At 48.1% G+C, this 20,838-nt stretch overlaps 1 protein-coding gene across 1 annotated transcript in view; it reads left to right on the top strand.

Moving 5' to 3' along the window:
- The window catches only part of PRKX (protein kinase cAMP-dependent X-linked catalytic subunit), a gene marked incomplete at its 5' end in the record, with an annotated part of 83,471 nt that overhangs the window by 19,931 nt on the left and 42,702 nt on the right, over positions 1-20,838 (top strand). The window contains one exon of the mRNA XM_079727861.1: positions 12,280-12,448. Within this exon, the coding sequence (XP_079583987.1) occupies positions 12,280-12,448 (169 nt within the window). The remainder of the gene's footprint in view (positions 1-12,279; positions 12,449-20,838) is intronic.

Genomic DNA, 20,838 nt, shown 5'->3' with positions numbered 1-20,838 from the left:
GAACTCTTAGTTGTGGCATGCATGTGGCATCTAGTTTCCTGACCAGATATCGAACCCGGGCCCCCTGCACTGGGAGTGTGGAGTCTTAAGCACTGTGCCACCAGGGAAGTCCCTGACCCCATTTTTGCTTAGAGAGCTAGGTGGTCTTCACAGCATGGGCCACATAAACTATGTTGTCAGAGTCTCAGCATTCTCTACATTTCCATAGGGGCGAATTGACACTTGACGCAAGAGTTGAGCGTGAGCTGAGGTGCGGCACCAGCTGCTGGCCACATGAAAGACGATCAAAGCCAGTTGCCCAGTCTCAGGAGCCGCTGTGAGCTCGTGGCCACGAGTTGGACGGCACGGACGTAGACTGTTTGTTTCTGTCACCACAGAAAGTTTGACTGGGCTGTCTTGCTCCAAGTTGGTGCTTCAGAACGGGACACTTGGCAGCATCTGGAGACATTACTGATTGTTACACCTGGTGGGTGGAGACCAGGGAAGCTGCTCCACAGCCCACAGGGCCCAGCACGCCCTGCATCCGAGACTCATCCAGCCCCAGTGTCAGTAGTGCTGAGGCAGAGAAACTCTGCGTTGACATGAGAGACCCTGTCTGTCTGTCTGTCTCTCAATCATCTATCCATCCACCTATCATTAATCTATTATATCTATGTACCGTCTATCAAATCTATAAATCTTTCATCTCTCCATACCTATCTATCCATCTCTCATCTACCAGTCTACCTATTATCTATTTACCCATCTATTATCTGTCTGTATTTCTCTATCATCTATCTGCCATCTCTATTTCTCTATTATGTATGTATGTATCCATCTATACCTATATCTATCCATCCATCCATTTATCATCTATCTTCTATATCTATCTATCCATGTATCCATCCATCCATCCATCCGTTTATCACCTTTTTCTATCTAGCTATCATCTGTCACCACTCTTATTATCTACCACCTACCTATTATCTATCTTCTATGTGTCGTCCATCCATCATCCATCTGTCTATACCAGTGGTCTTCAACCAAGGGGATTCTGCTCCTTGGGGGAACACTTGACAATGTCTGGAGGCATTTGGGGTGTCACAAATGCGGGGGGAGGCTACTGACATGTGGTGGGTGGAGACCAGGGATCGTGCTCCACACCCCACGGTGCCCAGCACACACCCTCTCCCCCCGACCCCCGAATTATCTAACCCAGAGTGTCAATTATGGCGAGGTCAAGAAACGTCGCAGTGCACTGTTCGTAACTTTGGGGGTTGCTATGACATCATCACATCCCACCCTGGATGCAGTACCGGGCTGTGACTTTTAACCTGCCCGGCTTGTCTCGTCAGAGGACCAAGACCAACCTTTGTGCTCCTGGGTGAAGTGTCACCAAGCGCGGTTCAAAGTCCCTCATATCTCCTCTTAGGGAGCCCAGTGCAGGGCCAGGAATTCCAGGCATTTCCTTGTGTCACATTCGTTAGCTTTGGGGTTGGTGGGAGGGACTTCTGTGTTTCTTTTTTCTTTCGTGATTATACGCTTCGTATCTTTCTTAAGAGAGAGTGTAACTTAGTAATTAATCTGTAAATAGAAGGATTGTGGTTCTGAAATATCTGTTCTACCGTCGGGCACTGGGAAATGGAATGTGGCTTGACTCAGCAACATTTTGAGGGAATTCCTTGTTTTTTGTTTTTTTTTTAATCTGTCTAGACTAGTGAACTCACAACTCTAACCTCTCCCACCCAGGCTCAGATGAATTGGGTCCAGTTTAATCAGCTGATCTTTGAAGTTAAAGATTCCAAGTTAAAAAAAAAAATCCTCATAACTTTATCCAAAGCACACATTTTTGGGGGGTAAATTTTGCTTATTAAGAGATAATTCACAAACCATAAAATTCACCCTTTCAAAGTGTACAGTTCCACAATTCTAATTTTAACCAGAGTTAGCACACATTCTTTCAAAAACACCTTCTAAAGGTTTTTTTTTTCCCCTGTAAAACAGAAGTTTGTACTAGTTTGCAGCCATAATTTCCAAAAGCCAACTTTGAAAAGGAGAACTGCAGGCTTGGGACACATGATGTCATGTGTTGTAGTTTATAAGCTTTTCTGATGTTACCTTAAGGGGGGAAACCTCAAGGAAAAGAACTGGGTTTTACAACGATACATTCTTTCATTATGGCGTAGTAATTATCTTGCAATAATTATATAATGTATGTTTATTGAATTGATCAACTTAACATAGATTTAACTATCATGTACCTAAAACATTTCTATAGCTCACAGATTTAAAAAATGAAAATTGTACATGGAAATGCATCCCTGTTTTTGGTCCCCATCTGCCTCCATCACTGCATCCCTGGCTGACTCCAGGTACCCAGCCTTAGTATCTTGTATCTGTCTGCAGAAGCCCCTTTCAGGGACTTCCCTGGTGGTGCAGTGGTTGGGAGTCCACCTGCCAGTGCAGGGGGACGCGGTTCGAGCCCTGGTCCTGGAAGATCCCACATGCCGTGGAGCAACTAAGCCCGTGCACCGCAACTGTTGAGCCTGTGCTCTAGAGCCCGTGAGCTGCAACTACTGAGCCTGTGGGCCACAACTACTGAAGCCCGCGCGCCTAGAGCCCGTGCTCCGCAACAAGAGAAGCCCCCTCAGTGAGAAGCCCGTGCACCACAACAAAGCGTAGTCCCCGCTCGCCGCAACTAGACAAAGCCCGTTCGCAGCAACGAAGACCCAACGCAGCCATAAATAAATAAATAAATAAATTTATTGTTTTTTTAAAAGTCTTTTCAACATAGAGAAGCACATATCACTATCAACAGTGGGCTGACATTTCCTTCACATACTGCCTTCTTTCAGCCTCCTTAGAAATTATAGATCCTTTTTTCAATTGGTTTAAACATCTCCAAACTAATTTCACTTGTCTAAACAGTTAAGGAGATAAAACCTTTGCTCCTGTTGGATGGAGGAGACAAGTGATTTCTGACACCTTGCAGGCGGGGTTCCAGGCAAAGGGGGTGCCTGCTGATGGCACTTGGGGTCCACTGGTGGTGGAAGGGTGTTGGAAGGGACCCCGGGATCCCCCTGGGTGGCCAGGTGACGCTGCTGATGCCGAGGCTGCCTGCCGTGTCCCAGGCTCACCTACGGGTCTGCTGAATTCTTCCCACCTCTGGGAATGCTAGCGATTGGGGGTATGTCCCCCTCTGTCTGGCCCCCATCTTGCAGAATTGCTGCATCAGAGGCCACGGCACGACGAGGCCGGGGGTGTGTGATCCTCAGGCAGCCTCGGCTCTGAAGCGTGGTCCAGACCCCTCTGTAGCCCCTTGAGGGTCACTGGGTGGCTCAGGAGTCTCCCAGTTGCAACCCTTAATATTATATACATCCTGTGTTAACCTCTGTACCTTAACCTACTTCGCCCATATATAAGTGTGAGGAAGAAGAGCGTTCCCTCGAAACCCAACGCAGAGCTCAACCCACTGGCCCAGCAGGTGATATACGGGGTGTGGGGATTCTGCTCCCGCTGAGGGGACCTGGGTTGAAGCACATTATCCACCGCCTCCTCTTTCCCAGCGTCACAGGGAAGAGATGCCATCCTTTCTTGGAAGCTGTGCTCCTGTGGCAGTTTTCCACCCACCACCGGCCTGTCGGCTGTCTTTTATCCTGCATTTCAGGGCAGGTTGGGTCTCTTCCACCCACACTCTCTCTCCCCTTGGCCGCGCCTGGTTCTGTTTTGTTAGCATCTGGGATACCCCAGTGCAAGGCACACTGAGCATCCGTCGCAACTTCAAGAGAGATCGCAGGTTACAAAGAAGTGGAGGGTGCAGGGGGTGGGATGGCCAGTAAGGCAGGTCTTTCTTTAGAGATGGTTGGGGCACCTATTTCTGAGCTTTAGCTCAGCTCCCTTCCTACCAGTAGAAACAGGTATTGAAAAATTGTCGTTATCATTTGGGTATGATTATGCTCAGTATACGAGGGGCGGGTGCAGACTGTTTCGGGATGGGGTGGATACGTACTAAGAACTCTTGCAGTTGGTGTCTTTGTGATCATGAGATGCTCCCCTGAAAAAGCTTTACCTCTAACAAACTTCTGGTTACCAAAGGGGATAGTGGGTCTTGGGATGGAGAGATAAATTAGGAGTTTGGGATTAACAGGTACACACTGCTATATATAAAATAGATGAACAACAAGGACTTACTGTAGAGCACAGGGAACTGTACTCAATATCTTGTAATAACCTATAATGGAAAAGAATCTGAAAAAGAATATATATATATATGTAAAGAACTGAATCACTTGCTGTAAACTGAAACTAACACAACATTGTAAATTACCTATAGTTCCATTAAAAAAAATAGTTTTCTCTGGACTTCGCTGGTGGTCCAGTGGTTAAGAATCCGCCTTCCAGTGCAGGGGACGTGGGTTCGATCCTGGTTGGGGAACTAAGATCCCCCATGCCACGTAGCAACTAAACCCGCGTGCCACAACTACTGAGCCCTCGCGCCACAACTAGAGAGAGGCCCGCACGCCACAGCAAAGGAGCCCGCTGCATGCCGCAACTAAGACCCGACGCAGCCAAAAGTAAAATAAGTAAAATAAATATTAAACAAAAAAAGCCTTCTCTGTATCAGACGGCTGTGGGAAGTGAGTTGAAATTAGTTGGCATCCGGATCCCGGGAGTCTTCAGGAGTGAGGTTTCTTGACGTCAGAAACCGGGTGACGGGTGTATTTAATCCTCTTCCCAGCTCTCTGTGCTTTAAGGTTTGACAGAGTGGTTTGGACTGTCCTAAAGTTGCGTCGGCTGTTACTAAATGAAGATGGAGATTACAGGTAATTGTCAGGTGGATTGTGATGAGGTTTTATCTCCTCTTTGGGAAACAGGCTTACAAAGCCCATATCTGTCTGTCGTCTGTCTATCGTTCATCCATCTCTCCATTCTTTCTATCTGTCCACGTATCTGTGTATCCGTTCCTTCCTGTTTTTGACAGGGGTTGGGGGGATACAGTCAGGTTAAGAAAAAGAAGGCAGGTGAGCTGGTACCATCGGTCCTTCTCTACCGATGCCTTTAGCAAAGTATCTCTGGTCGAATCTGGAGTCTATGGATTTCGGACACAGGGTTTCTTGAAGATGGTCACGTGGGGCATAGGATCCTCTAGGGTGTACGACAGGCGCGGTTTTTTACAAGAACGTTTTATTTTGACATAGTGTAAGACGATTAAGTCAGTAGTTGAAGACGCAGGAGAAGTTGTAGAAGAGTCCACAGAGGGGAGTCCCCACGTGCCCTCCTCCGGGACCCCCAGTGATAACATCCTCCATAAAAAAAGGACGAAGTTAAAACCAAGAACTGGCTTTATAGGGTCTCCCTAGTGGGCCTTCTTTGGGTAACAGTGGAGGTCGCTGAAAGGCTTTCTGCACGAAATCTGAGCTTCGATGCTGGGTCCAGAAGGTGCTTTTATCCCTTGTAAGAAGGTAACACCCGGGAGGCCACCCTGGGATCTTTGGGTAAAGCATGGATTAGAAGGATGAAGCTGATGTTTTTCATTGCTGGATTAGGCCCACAGATGTGAAAGACAGGTCTTGACATCTCAGACCCCCGAATCCATCCCCCCAGCCGTGGCACCTCCTGGTCAGAATTGTTTCATCCCCAGCGTGGACCCAGAATGGAAAATGTGTGTGTGTGTGTTTAAGGATTGTTTGCATAAAAAAAGAACTGCCCCTCCCTTGCTGTGTGGACGAGACTTCATCCTATTTATTGATTTATTGTTTGAACTTTTTACGGGAGTTTGGTTGATTTACAATGTTGTGTTAGTTTCAGGTGTACAGCAAAGTGATTCAGTAATACATATATCTTTTTTAGATTCTTTTCTAAAAGAATAGAATTCTTTTCTAAAATATAGAAAAATAGAATTCTTTTCTAAAATATGGGTCATTACAGAGTATTGAGTAGAGTTCCCTGTGCTCTACAGTAGGTCCTTATTAGTTATCTATTTTATATATAGTAGTGTGTGTATGTCAATCCCAATCTCCCCCCAGACTTCATCCTATTTAGAGCAGACCCTTCAAAGCACGAACTCAGTCATTTTTAGGGAACCAATACTATTTCTGAATCTCTGAAACAGGAAGAAAAGAAAAGGTGATTTCTCGTCAGGTTAAAAAATGGTTCAGTTCCCTAATTTTCAACAGAACACAGGAAATACGGTTTTTACGTACAGGACTCCCTTTGCACGTTTAACCAGTCTTTGCTAATTTCTACCTTGGTGGAATTTCTGTCTTGATTCTGCTCCACGGGTTGTTAGCATGATCCTGTTATTTCAAGTTGTGTTTTCCTGTATTTGTGAAATAAATGTTCTCCTTAAACATGTCCTCAAAGGGTTTGTTTCTCCCCCTTTCATTATCAAAGAGTGGATACGTCCTTTCTTGGGGAGTCTTTTTTCCTTAAAGCAACAAGACGGAAGTGTGTAAGGTAACGTCACTGCCGATGGTCTCCACGATGTAAAGTAATAAAAAAGCAGTGTGTTTCTTCAAGGCTAAATTTTGTCAGAGGTATCTAGAAATAGATAGAGGGGTATTGCATATTTCATTTGATTGCTGCAGTCTCAAGGATAAAAAAAAATAGTCATTGGGAAGCCAGACTTCTATGTCATAACAGTAAGCTTAATTAAGTCCATTTTTCACAGGAGACATTATGCGTATACACTTTTACAAAAACCTTTGTAAGGGGAGGAATCTTCTCACTTCCCAGTAATTAAAACATGAAATGCAAATGCAACTCATAAAAGGGAATGTGGAATTTGGCTGTCTTTCTGGTGAAACTTCCTGTTTCAGAGTCTCCAAGAGAAATTCCCTTTTCTGGCGGGGGCGTGCTCCTGGTGAGGGCAGGCCAGGGGCTTACCCCACCGGAGCAGAAACCCAGCAATGTTTCCTTTGCCCAGAAAATGTTGCTATTGTTAGCTATCATCCTGTTCTCTCTTGGAGCAGACTCATGGTTTGCATGCTTCTTTTGATAAGCTTTTGGAAAGTTCATCACTTTTCCAGAACAGAGCGGCTTTTCTTTTTATGAATTCTGATTGTTTTCCTTGACTATCTCCTCATCAACTATCTGGCCAAAGACAATGGAGTGTAGTGTCCTCAGTGTTGGCCTTTAAATTTCCCCAGATTTCCCAAACCACATCAGTGTATCAAAAGACTTGAGCAGATCCCTGCTGGGGTATTTGAAAAATGTAAATTTTCATTTCCAAACGTGTTCTCAAACAGGAGGAAGATACGCAAAAATCCTGTTAGGTTCTGTATGCAAAAACATGAACACATAGTATTAGGTGATTAAATAAGAAGGGTGCTAGAAGAATCCTTGCATCTCTTGGTTGAATCTGTACCCCTGGAGCTGCCATAACAAATTACCGCCAAACTGGGAAGCTTAAAACCATAGGCATTCATCCTCTCTGAATCCTGGAGACCAGATGTCTGGGGTCAAGGTGCCCCAGGGCCACGCTCTCTCCAGAGGCTCCAGGGGAGGGTCTTTCCCTCCTCTTCCAGCTTCTGGGGGCTCCAGGCGTCCCTGGGCTTGCGGCCACATCCCTCCCGTCTCTGCCTCTGTCTTCACTTGGCTTCTCCTCTGTGTCTGTGTCTTTCCTCTTCTGTCTCTTGGAAGGACCCTGTCATTGGATGTAGGGCCACCCTCATCCAGGAGGACCTCATCTCAGACCCTTCACTTTATCACCTCTGCAAAGACCCTGTTTCCAGATAAGCTCCCGTTCCCAGGTTCCAGGGTCAGGAATTGAATCTGTCTCTTGGGGGACACAATTCAACCCTCAACTGGTGGGAGGAGCGTTAGAAAAACTGTGTGTAGGTGACCCAGACAGGACCAGGCCCACCGTGGGTCCCCTCCCAGCACAGAGCTTGAGTAGGGTCCAGATGGGCGATGTCGGTTTTCTGGCGTGTTGGTCCATTAGTGGATTTTTTCTATAGAACGTGCTGCGGGAAAAGGTGGGGAGACCAGAGGGGGATGGAGGGTGAAATCAGAGGGAGTGGCCTCCCTGTCATTTCTGTCATTACTCCTCTGATCCCCATACCCCAAAATAAAACCCAGAGTGGTTTCCATTTTCTCCTTTTGTAATTACCTGGCATTCCACGGTACTCTTCCCGTGCTCATTCTGTATGGATTTTCCCCAAATGTTTTCAGGTCCAGCAAACTTAAAATGACCCCCACAGACTTAAATCCTAGTTTCTTTGATTTTCCATCTGCTTCATTTACATTATGGGTTTTCAGAGACAAAATAAGGCGGTCGCATTTTTTACCTGGAGTCTGCAGGGCAAAGGCTTTCCCATGGTCCCTGTGTGACCTCCCTCCTCTCGGGACAGTTTGTGGGTTTGGGGCTGAGGAAGAGGGCCGGTCAGTCCCTTCTGACCATGTGAAATGCATTTTCTGCACTTTCCCACCCCTCACTCTGCAGTTCTTTTTCTTTTCCCCCCTCTGTTGTGACTTCACAGTAAAGAGATACCTTGTGTTCAAGGTGACCCCTTTATTTATTTTTTAAATTTTTATTGGAGTGTAGTTGAGAAATAGTTTTTTTTTCCCCCGTTTTTTTGACATATAACACTGTATTCGTTTTGGGTGTGCAGCACAATGATTGGATATTCGTGTATGTTGCAAAGTGATCACCACAGTCTATCTAGTTAACATCCATCACCTCACGTAGTTACACATTTTTTTCTTGCGATGAGAACTTTTTTAACGGGAGCACAGGCTCCGGACGCGCAGGCTCAGCGGCCATGGCTCACGGGCCCAGCCGCTCCGCGGCATGTGGGATCTTCCTGGACCGGGGCACGAACCCGCGTCCCCTGCATCGGCAGGCGGACTCTCAACCACTGCGCCACCAGGGAAGCCCTGTGATGAGAACTTTTAAGATCTACTCTCTTAGCAGCTTTCAAGTAAACAATACAGTGTTACCAGCTGTAGTCACCATGCCCTACTTGACATCCCCAGGACTTATTTATTTTGTAATTGTAACCTTCTACCTTTTAACCCCCGTCATCCATTCCCCCCGCATTTCTCTCCCCTCACCTCTGGCGACCACCGTCGACTCTGTTTCTGTGAGTTTGCCTTTTTTTAGATTCCTCATATATGTGAGATCATACAGTGTGTGTTTCTCTGTTGGACTTATTTCACTTAGCATAATGCTCTCAGGGCTCCTCCGTGATGTCCCAAGTGGTAGGATTTCCTTCGTTGTTTCATTTTATTGGAGTATAGTTGATTATCACACTAAGTGAGGTAAGTTAGACAAAGATCATATGCTGTCACTCATCTGTGGCATCTAATTAAAAATGGTGTAAATGAACTTACTTACAAAACAGAAACAGACTCACAGATTTCGAAAACCAAACTTATGTTTACCAAAGGGGAAACATGACGGGGAGGGCTCAGTCAGGAGCCTGGGATTAACATACACATACTAGTGTATATAAAATAGATAATCAACAAGGCTTTCCTTCATTTTTACGCTGAATAATATTCCATTTCGTCTCTTATTGGGCAGAGGTGGGTCACGTAACCATCCTTACCTGCACCAAAGCTAAAAGGCGGGCTTCTCTACTTTCTAATGGGAGGTGTTGAGAGCTGGGGATGTATATTGGAGAGCCTGCCAACACCGAGCAGGAAAAGATGTTTGTCCTTTTTCTTTCTACTGCAATAACAGCTTCATACCAGCACCATTGAATGCTGTTTTTGTCTTCAGTGCACTAAAGCCAGTCAGCTTAAAAATTACAGCATGCTGGTTTCATCTGCCTTCAACAAGATGGTTTCCCTGTATCATCCTGTAATCTGATTGTGGTGCTGAGGGACTTCCCCCATGTCTGCACTGCAGGCGCTCTGCTTTGAGTTTTCAGTGTTTACGGCACACACAGCTCAGAGCAAGCTTAAACGATGTTGCAGGCAGAAAGGTAAAAAAAAAAAAAGAAATCTGTTGAGTCATAGCTGTGCTGTCTTTCTTTTCATCATTAGAATTTAAGCGTGTGGCGAGACAATTGATAACGTTTATATAGTAATCTACCTGTTCTATCAGAGAGATGAAAACAGTATGAGTCCAAACGGGTTAATTTGTTTTGCCTTGGGTGCATAGAACAAATCAAAGGCAAAACTTGCACTAGATGCCATGCCAATGTCCTCGGTTCCCATTCATCCGCCCTTTACCAAACGGAAACACCAGTGTTCTCATGAAAACACCTAAACTGTATCAATTCACTCTCCTCAGAGCCCTTTCCCTACGTGCCTCTCTGTGTTGATCTGATTCCACAGAACTTTGTCAACATGACGCTGCCTAACTGTGATACAATTCTATTTTTACTTCTGAATTATCTTTTGATGAGGATGTACTTTTAAAAAATGTATTGGGGCTCATCATTTGCTTCTTCTGGCACAATTTCTTTCCTTCACGTTTGCACATCACTTTCTACTTCCGCAATAATAAAATATTCACGATTGGGAACTTCCTTTAAAAGCCAAGGTGACGGGCTTCCCTGGTGGTGCAGTGGTTGAGAGTCCGCCTGCTGATGCAGGGGACACGGGTTTGTGCCCCGGTCCGGGAAGATCCCACGTGCTGCGGAGCGTCTGGGCCCGTGGGCCATGGCTGCTGAGCCTGTGCGTCCGGAGCCTGTGCTCTGCAACGGGAGAAGCCACAACAGTGAGAGGCCCGCGTACTGCAAAAAAAAAAAAAAAAGCCAAGGTGACTTATCAGTGTCCCTCACCCCAGCTGCGTAAGCCAGTAGATGTACTGACTTATTTTGCTGCTTGAGAATTTTAATTTGTAGAAAATGCCCTCCCCCCAAACCTATGGCATAGGTATAACTTTCTTTTCCTCTCCATCTTACCATGTGCCGTAAATGGCATTCCCAACTCTATGAAAGAGGAGAAGGTGGCTGTATGGTCGTGTTGAAGGTCTTTTTCCTCTTCGAGCTATCCTTGAATTCCTTTTTTCCTGCTATCTCATCATGTTGATTACCATCTTTCCAGCCAGGGAGCCCCAATTCGTTGGCCGTTTTCCACACCTTCTTCCCCTGGGAGAGCCCGTCCTCTGCGTTATTTCTTCGATAGACAGGGACAGGAAGGACAGCCGTCTTGGATAAGCATCCAGAGGGTCACACATACAGATGTCATTTTTCTGCCCAACTTTACCTTTTCTCTGGCCGTAGATAAAAGTCCTTTGGATCTTTAATCTCAGAGGCGCCTTAAGTGATTGCCGGCTGGAGGGAGACCAAAGAGGAGGAGACGTTGGGTTGACCGTGTCACAGCGTGGTACACGAGAGGGTTTGATTTCCTTTTACATGTATACTGTGGATTTCCTTTCATGTTTGCAGTGGTTGCACTTTTTAAATTCTTCTCTCTGTTAGTATCTGCATCACTTGATTCTAACCCTTGGCAAGTTTTCACAGAAACACTGAGTGCGTTTAGCTGGCATTAATGGGTTCAAGGAAGAAGCTTGTGAGGACGGCTGTGTTACACTTAGCCTTTTTTGTTTTGTTTTGTTTTGTTTTAACAGGACAGTGGCGATCACCAACACGTGTACTACAGTTTTGAGTTTATTAGCCTCTCATACAGTGCTTCGTGGGATAAATAGGAACCTGGCAAGGATACTCACAAGTTTTTCATGGAAAGAGTTATCTTCTGATTTTTTTTTAATCCAATTTTTTAAACTGAAGTATAGTTAATTCACAATGTTGTGTTAGCTTTAGGTGCACAGAAAAGTGATTCGGTTAAATATATGCATATCTATTCTTTTTCAGATTCTTTCCTATTATAGGTTATTATAAGATGTTGAGTCGAGTTCCCTGTGCTCTACAGTAGGACCTTGTTGTTCACCTGTTTTATATATAGTAGTGCGTATCTGCTAATCCCAAACTCCTAATTTATCTCTCCCCACCCCCTGCCATCCCCTCTGGTAACTGTAAGTTTATTTTCTATGTCTTGTCTTGATTTAGAAAACCTAAAGAAAAACACACATTGAAGGAACGTATTTAGCATCCTTTTCCATTCTGCCTTTCCCTGTGTGCATGTTTGTGTGTGTGTTTCCTCTGGGATGACTCATTTGCAGAAAGGATGGCCAGTCGCCCCTATTAAAGAACAATTCGGGGGCAAGTGATCCTGTGTGTGTATCAATTCAATTGACTGTTCCAGACAGGTGCCTGGCACCCAGCCCTCGCACCAGGTGTATCGCCCGGTACTGAGTTGTCCGAGCCTCCAGGTTCTCTTGAGGTCGGGGCGCTGGTCTCCCGTCCCAGGGGCCGTGGCTGCTGACACCGCCTGTCCCCACTGCAGGTACAGGGACGTTCGGCCGCGTGCAGCTGGTCCGCGAGAAGCAGGGCACACACTTCTTCGCCCTGAAGGTGATGAGCATCCCGGACGTCATCCGCCTGAAGCAGGAACAGCATGTGCACAACGAGAAATCCGTGCTGAAGGAAGTCAGCCACCCGTTCCTGGTCAAGCTGTGAGTCTCCCTTCTCCGGGTCCCCACCCTCCCGGGCCCCAGGTGCATTTTCCCGCAGGAGGTGGGATGGAGCGCAGTCACGGCGGGTCACACTTCGCTGAGACATCTCAGCTCCCAGTCGCGCGGAGAAAGGCGCCGTTCCCACACGTGCCTGCCCAGGGTGGCACACCTGGTGCCGCGCCCCCTGCACCAGCTGCGTGTCCACAGGGGCACCTGGGGCCCCGCCAGAGGCTCTGTCCCCTACTGCCACCCCCAGCTCCCTGGACAGCCTGTCTAGCCGGTCTTCCTGGGACCTCAGTCACCTGCTCACCTCTGCTCACTCACATCCTTTCTTGGGTTTCTAGTTGACCGTTCAGTGTCCCCATGTCGATGCCTCATAGAACCTTCCAGTTGAAGGTGCCCAATAGGGACCAAACGGATCCCTCTTTCTGCCACGCTCTTTGCTGGCGGAGGGTAAGGCCATACCCCACTCAGGGGCCAGAGGTGTGGGCGTCCACAGAGGGCTCTCCGTCCCCATCCCCGGGGGCCTTCCACTGCTTCCCACCCGTTCCGCCGCCTTCCTCACGCCCCTTTCAGCCCCTGACCCCTCCCCGCCCAGCCTGGCGTGGGCCCCGCTCTCTGGCCCGAGTGCCCAGCTGTTCTTGGCCTCCCAGACTTGCCTCTTTCAAGGTGTTCTTTGCTTTAACTACAGCCGTAGTGATCCCTTCACCCGCACGGCCCTCCGATGATCTGCGACTCTGCTGACAAATCCGCAGGGAATGACCCCAGGGGCTCAGTGTCCTAGAAACAGCCCATCCCGGGCTCTGGCTTTGCCCCTGGCTCTGGCTTTGCCTCTGGCTCTGGCTCTTTTCAGATGCTCTTCCCCGCATCGTCCCAGGAAAGTGACCTGCAGTAGAAAGTGGGAGGTGCCATCCATGTTGTCACCCCAGGGCCACCCGCCCCCCTGTGGTGCCTCTCCCCACCCCCTGCCTCTCCCACCTCACCCTCACCTGCCTTTCTTCTGCGATACACCTGCCTGTACACAGAGACAGGCGCCTCCACCCTGCTCTTGGAGCATCTTGCATGTGCCCCCGTGCAGGGAGATAACACCTGTCAACTCACAGCCACCGGAGCAATGTCCCCAGGGCCTGAAACAGCGTGTCACTCGGAGCAGGGACGGGTGGCATGTTGGGTGGGTGACAGAGGGAAGGAGCTGACTTCTTGTCTTACTTTCCTTTTATGAAGCCCAGTGGCCGTGTTGGGCCTGTGTGGACGGGTCAGTAGAGTCTCATACTGTTGAGTCATTAAAATCGAAACAAACAAAAAACTAGCCGATGCAGCAGAGTCACCACCCCTCCCTGTTCAGGTCTGAGTCTCCTCCTCGCTGGGAAGTGGTGGGAAGATGGGTAGAAAATCTCACACGTGTAGATCTTCTTCTGGAAAGACGAAAAGCTTCTACTTCTGGTGTCTCTTCTAGAAACTGAAAGAGTGATTCTGGGTAAAGACTTCAGTGGGCTAGGGTTTTCAGGACACATGTTATAAAGGAGATGTGGACGCCTTTATCTGTTGCCAAGTCATTCTCACGTGATTTCGGAGAACGGTCTTGGGCTTTTACCAGATACAGGAAGTCTCAAGCCAGAACCCCAGGGTGTGTCCCCGAGGGTGCTTTGTGGCTGAGTTTTCCCAGGAAGACGGGGCACCTGGCCGCTGGGTTCCGGTTTGCTCTGGAAACCAAGTGGCGTGATCTGTTATGTGTCTGCAGTGAAATTAGGAGAACACGGAAGAGAAGCAGGTGGAATTGATGGTGAAAACGAAAAGTCTGAGACATTGGTGTTGAGAAGACACAAGTTTGGAGAAGGGGGAAGAAGCCAGTGGGAGGAGCGCTTTCCAGGGCTGTGCGTGGGCGGTGGGCATGCCGCCCAGCAGGGTTGCTGAGGTCACCTCAACGCCTATTTTCTGGGATCAGGCACGTCCCCCTGGAAACATTAGGGTGATGCTATAGGGAATCTTGGGGGATGGCTTCCATTCTGGGAGCTCCACCTTGTTGTGGGTTGAATTGTGTGTGCCACCGCAAAAGATATGTTGTTGTCCTGATGTCCTGACCCCCAGTACCTGTGAATGGGACCTTATTTGGAAGTTGGGTCTTCTTTGTAGTGTAATCGAGACGTAGGTCGAGGTCCTATAGGAGTAAGGTGGGTTCTCCATCCAATGTGATGGGTGTCCTCGTAACAAGCGGAGAAGACACACAAAGACACACAGAGAGGAGAAGGCCACGTGAAGACAGAGGTGGAGATTGGGGGTGATGCGGCCACAAGCCGAGGAACCCCAGGGATTGCTGGCAACCACCAGAAGCTATAGAAGAAGCTAGGATGGATCCTTCCCTGGAGATTCTACAAGGAACCACGCCCACCAACACCCCGATCTTGGACTTCTGGCCTCCAGAACTATGAGAGGATGCATTTCTGTTGTTTAAGCCACCCAGTTTGTGGTCTTTGGTTACGGCAGCCCCAGCAAAGTAACACGCACCCCATCGTCTCCTGGAGTGGGGACCAGCCTAGGTGATGGGCTCTGGAGATGCTTTCTAACTACGTCAGAGGAGTCCCCAGGATAGAATCCTTGAGCTTTGGGAAGTTAAAAGGGAATAGGGAAAAGGAGGACCATGATAAACAGAGCTGTAGTCAGATAACTCTGCGTCCTTTACTCCTGGACAGCTAATCAGGCGGTTTCCTCATCAGGTAGGGTAGACTGCTGGATCCAGAGGGACACAGATTCTGTATTCCGATGTTCCTTGCTTTTGGATAAGTACCTAAATTGTTTCCATCACAAAGGCCGTAAGCCCTAGTTTCAGTGGGATGGAATTTGACCCCAGATTATCTAAATCGGGTTTTCTCTTTTAAAGAGTGTGATCTCTCTACACTGTGGTAGCTCTATAATCTGGCAGTCTCTTTGCTACCTTGATATTCCTGTTGCCATACAGCTCACTGGGTGCAGGCACACCTCAATGTGGTCTTTTTATATGTCAGGTCCAACTGTGCTATGGCCAACAGGCAGGAATTTTTCCTGGTCCTTTAGTCCACAAGGCTGTCCCTCTGCGTGTCTGTGTCCTGGCCTCATCTTCCTATAAGGACCCCAGTCCTACGGGATCAGGACCCACCCTAGTGACCTCATTTCACCTTCATCCCCTTTTTAAAGACCCCGTCTCTAAATCCAGCCACATGCTGAGGTCCTGGGGGTTAGGACTTCAGCATATAGATTTTGGGGTGGACACTACTACTTAGTGACTTGCTAAGTGCAGGTCTTTCAGTGCACGGGGGTCTTATTATAAAGTACTTGTAGCCTTTGGAAGTTTTCTGTGCATTATCACTTGAGGGACCCGGCGGTGTTTGAAAACTGGGATTAAATTGATCTAGGGTCAGCAGACTCCAGAGGTGCCCCACACGTAACAGGGGGAGAACGCTGTATCTGACCAGCCCCGCGAACGGGGGGAGTAGGGTGCCCGGGGCCACTGGATGGAGCACCAGATTTAGTGGGAAGAGACCGCGAGGGAAGCAGGTATCGAATCCCCCCAGCGGTGCAGTTTCTCTTGGAAATGAGTTGCTTCTCCCAACATCTGCCTTTCATACTCTCCAGAAGTGTTGAGTGAGCCTTACTTGCATTCACATGAAGCCACAGGGAATACCAATGATTCTGGGTATCACGCCGAACAAAGACTCAAGTTTCAACTTCCACTTGAACGATTTGGCAAGTTCGCCCACAGTGTTATTAGCGTCCGGTATTTGAAGTGCTACTGTGGTTGCGTTGTTGAAAGTCGGCCAGGACGTTCGTTACACACACATCAGAGAATGCATTCTGTTCTGGGATAAAGCCATCCTGAAGGCCAGTTCAGCCAGCGTAGAGATAATTTTACAAGAGCTGACAAACTCAGTGTAGAAGGATTGTGACACAGTCAAGATGTCCCAGGGAGGAAGGCTTGTGCCCTGCCCCTAGACCATGACCCGGGGTCTGCTCCCCGCCCTTTGTGCGTATAGAAATCGCTGGCATCTTAGAGTTGCTGGGATCCAGGACAGGCGTTCTCACCTGGGCACCGCTGACCTTGGGGACAGGAAATTCTTTGTGGTGGCGGCTTTTCTGTGCAGTAAAGGAGGTTTAACAGCACCACTGGTGTCTACCCACTCAATGCCAGGAGCACTCCCTCCCTGGTGTGATGACAAAAAATGTCTTTAGACGTTGACAGAAAATGTCCCAGGGAGTGAAATAGTCCTGATTACAGACCACTGCCAGGATAGATAGATAGATAGATAGATAGATAGATAGATAGATAGATAGATAGATAGATAGATAGATAGATGATAGATAGATAGAAAGAAAGAATGCATGGATGGATGGATGGAAGGAAGAAAGGAAGACAGGATGAATAGGCAGGTGATATAGAAATAGATAGTGAGATAAATAGATTGATAGGTAGATATTTGGGTAGATGGGTGGCTGGCTGGCTGGCTGGCTGGCTGGATGGATGGATACACAGATGGTAGACGAATAGATTAGATAGGTTGACGGATGGATGGATGGTTGGTTGATAACGCCTGTGATAGGGGCACACACACAGATTAGGTGGGTGTGGGTGCATTCTCACTTTCCTGGCCCAGCCCCTGCACGTGGAGTTCCATCATTTCGTCTTGGTGATGAGCCTGTGGACCCAGTGACAGTCCCAGTGCCGTGTCACTCATTGTGCAGTAGAAGACCCAGCTAGCCAGCCATGTTTCATTGGCTTTCCCCTACAGATCTGGGTATGAAAGAACTCAGAGGTCCATCACCCATGGGGCACATCCTTCTCATTATTGGCGAAATGACAGCTTGGATCTCCACGTAGAGGAATTTGGGTCTTAGTCTGGAGAGGACGAGCCCTAAAGGACCTAAAGGAAAGGTCTTTCTTCCTGCCCACAGACTTGAGTCTGGTCTGCATCTCCATTGGCACATGGACGGGTAGTTAGTAAACCTGTCCCTTGGCTTTTCTGATAGTTAAGGAGGAAAGAACACCCTGTTCTGACTTCCCTTGACCCCTCTGCACTTGAGTTTCAGAAGCAAAGGTCCAGAAATAGCTCTCCTTCCTCTTTCACCATCGCCTGCAAGGGACAGCTGTGACAGAAGGAACACAGCCAGTTCCCAATTCCTTGTTCTGTTCTTTGTCCAAACATCATGAAATGTCCATTTTGAATTTTGGGGGGTGTGGCAAGATGGATGCTTATACAAGGGAGGTTTGAATTCTGATGGAGGGAAACTGTGAAGTTCCCGATGAGGCTCTGGTAGATCCCAGCGTGGTTGGTAAGGACGGAATCGTCAGCCCTTTGGGGCGGGAGATCCTACGCCGCTGAGGATGCTGCAGCGGAATCTCACAGAAGGAGAAGGCATTTGTTGGCTGACAGGTGCGGGGGAGTTCTTGGTGCAGGGGCCACGGGTCAGCCAAGAGGCTGGGACATGGGGAGGAATCTGAGTCCACCTTGGACGCAAGGCTGGACTTGGCGGGGAGCTCCAGCATTGATGCTGGTGTGTATCTCAGGAGGAGGGGGAGGAGATGGGAACGGACCCCCAGGGCACCTCTGGGGAGGTTAGATGGACACACTGTGTGCCCGGGTACCTTGGAGGGTGCGCTTCCCTGTCCGTTCAGCTGGGGACTGGGGTGCGAGGATGGAGCATGAGGTCACCCCGTCCCCGCCTTCCACAGCGGTGGACTGGCCTGGCACACGCCTGGGAAATTGGACAGGGGAGGGAGGGTTCCAGGTGGGGCAATTTCCAGGGAGCCGTCTCGGAAGAGAGAGAGCGAGTGGTCGTCCTTGGGAAGACATCAGATGGAGCCACCGAGCGTTGGGACCCCTGGGGACCACAACAGGGGGATCCTGGGGTTGGGGACGGCGAAACAAGTTCAGGTCACCTCGGCGGGGCGGGCGGGGGGCAGTGGTTACCATGGAGCCGGTTCGGAAACTGGAAGGGGTGTTCCAGAACCTCAGATCGCGCCGGGCGATGAGGCTCAAGAAAGGGTGACGTGAGTTGACTTTCCATTTTCTCCTTTGAATGGCAGAAGTCCAGCTTTACGGCAGCATCTGGAGAAATTGTGACCAACTTTAAAGTTTGGTGTCTCCAGCTAAATGAGGCTGACTTTTAAGTTAATTAAAATGCCATAGGGGAGGTGCTGACTGCAGACTTTGCAAATAAAAGACAATAATCAAAGGTGGAAAGTGCTTCTTTGAGCTCAGAGCTGACGTCTCTGCTGGTGTGTTTCATAGTCATTGTCAACGATGGCCACTTTTTTTTTGCTGTTTATGGAATAATTGATTAATACGTTCTCTCGAATGCATTTTTTCAATTTTAATTTTTTAAGCGTGGGAAAATGTACCTCACAGAAAATTTACCATCTTCACCTTTTTTTTTTAACATCTTTATTGGAGTATAATTGCTTTACAATGGTGTGTTAGTTTCTGCTTTATAACAAAGTGAATCAGCTATACGTATACATACATCCCCATATCTCCTCCCTCTTGCGTCTCCCTCCCACCCTCCCTATCCCACCCCTCTAGGTGGTCACAAAGCACAGAGCTGATCTCCCTGTGCTATGTGGCTGCTTCCCACTAGCTAGCTATTTCACATTTGGTAGTGTATATATGTCCGTGCCACTCTCTCACTTTGTCCCAGCTTACCCTTCCCCCTCCCCGTGTCCTCAAGTCCATTCTCTACATCTGCGACTTTATTCCTGTCCTGCCCCTAGGTTCTTCAGAACCTTTTTTTTCCCCTTAGATTCCATATATATGTGTTAGCCTACGGTATCTGTTTTTCTCTTTCTGACTTACTTCACTCTGTATGACAGACTCTAGGTCCATCCACCTCACTACAAATAACTCAATTTCGTTTCTTTTTATGGCCGAGTAATATTCCATTGTATACATGTGCCACATCTTCTTTGTCCATTCATCTGCCCTCTTGACCAGTTTTAAGTGTATAATTCAGTGACCTTAAGTCCATCCACATCGTGCAGCCATCCCAACCATCATCTCCAGAACCTTTTCATCTTGCAAAACTGGAACTCATGGTGCCCGTGGAACACTGTGTCCCCCTCCTACAGCCCCGCCATCTACTTTCTGATGAGTGTGACAACTCTAGGGACCTCCTCTGAGTGGAATCACACACCGTGTGTCCTTTTGGGTCTGGCTTCTCTCACCGAGCATCATGTTCTCAAGGTGCATCCACCTTGTAGCCTGTATCACAGTTTCCTTCCTTTTTCATGGCTGAGTAATATTCCATCGTGTGACTGGAACACATTTGTTTATATCCATCATCCATCCATGGACACTTAGTTTGCTTCCACCTCTTGGCTGTTGTAATGCTGCTGTGAACACAGGTGTACAGACGTCTGAGTCCCTGCTTCAACTGCTTGAGTGCATTTTCGACATCTCATTCTCTTTCCTGGCTGTGGAGAGTGCTTAAGCATTTTCTCTTTTCTCTGCTTTTCTTTTTTTTTTCCCCTCAGCTTGCCTCATTCCCTTTTCTGTCTTCCTTTGTCCCTCCATCATCAGCAGGTCACCACGTGGACAGTTTGGTATGATGCCTTGTGTCCTTCTCCCCGTACTTAAAGAGCTCTGTGCATGCATGCGCACACACGCAGAGTGTGGCATCCTTACAGCATATTATACACATTTTTTTTTGCCTCTCACTGTTTTTAACTCTGCTTCATAGAGATCCCTCCTGGGCATTTTGGGTGGACGCGTTCCAGGAGGCAGGGCAGGGGTGAGGGCATACAGAAAGGGAGGGAGGTCTCTTAGCTTTTCCTTGGAGAGAAGCTGGGCCATGGGCCATGCAAGGTAGAGGTGGGAGGACCAGGGAGCGGACGTGGTCTAGGGGACGGACGTGTGTGAATGTGTGCACGTGCTCCCAAAATCATGCACTGTGGTCACGCTTGTTGCACACTAGACACTCTAGACTCCTCAGCTCAGCTTCTCACTCACACCTGCTCCTTCCAAGCTAGACTCATCCACCCACCTGGCACCTGGTCCCTTCTGCTCAGATGTCGCTGCAAGCAGTTCAGGGTCCTCATGTTGGAAAGGAATTCTTGACCTTCCTCTTTGCCCCACACCTCCAATCAGTTCCTCCTTTGGACTCCCCCCAAATGGCCCTTCCAGCTCCTGGGTCCCCCCACCCCCACCCCCGGGCACTGTTGTTGATTTCCTTTTCTTTGCTTCTGTATTCACTCTAACCAGGGCTTCTGACCTTTCCTCTTGCTTTTTTTTTTTTTAATTCTTTGAACTATAGTTGATTTACAATATTGTGCTCGTTTCATGTGTACAGCAAAGTGATTCAGTTTTATGTATTTATATAAAACTTTTTTCCTATTCTTTTCCATTATAGATTATGATAAGATATTG

The sequence above is a fragment of the Hyperoodon ampullatus genome (assembly GCF_949752795.1).
Source record: "Hyperoodon ampullatus genome assembly, chromosome: X".
Taxonomy (NCBI): Eukaryota; Metazoa; Chordata; class Mammalia; order Artiodactyla; family Ziphiidae; genus Hyperoodon; species Hyperoodon ampullatus.
Note: the sequence above shows the minus strand (reverse complement) of the source record. Positions and strands in the feature narration are given on the sequence as shown.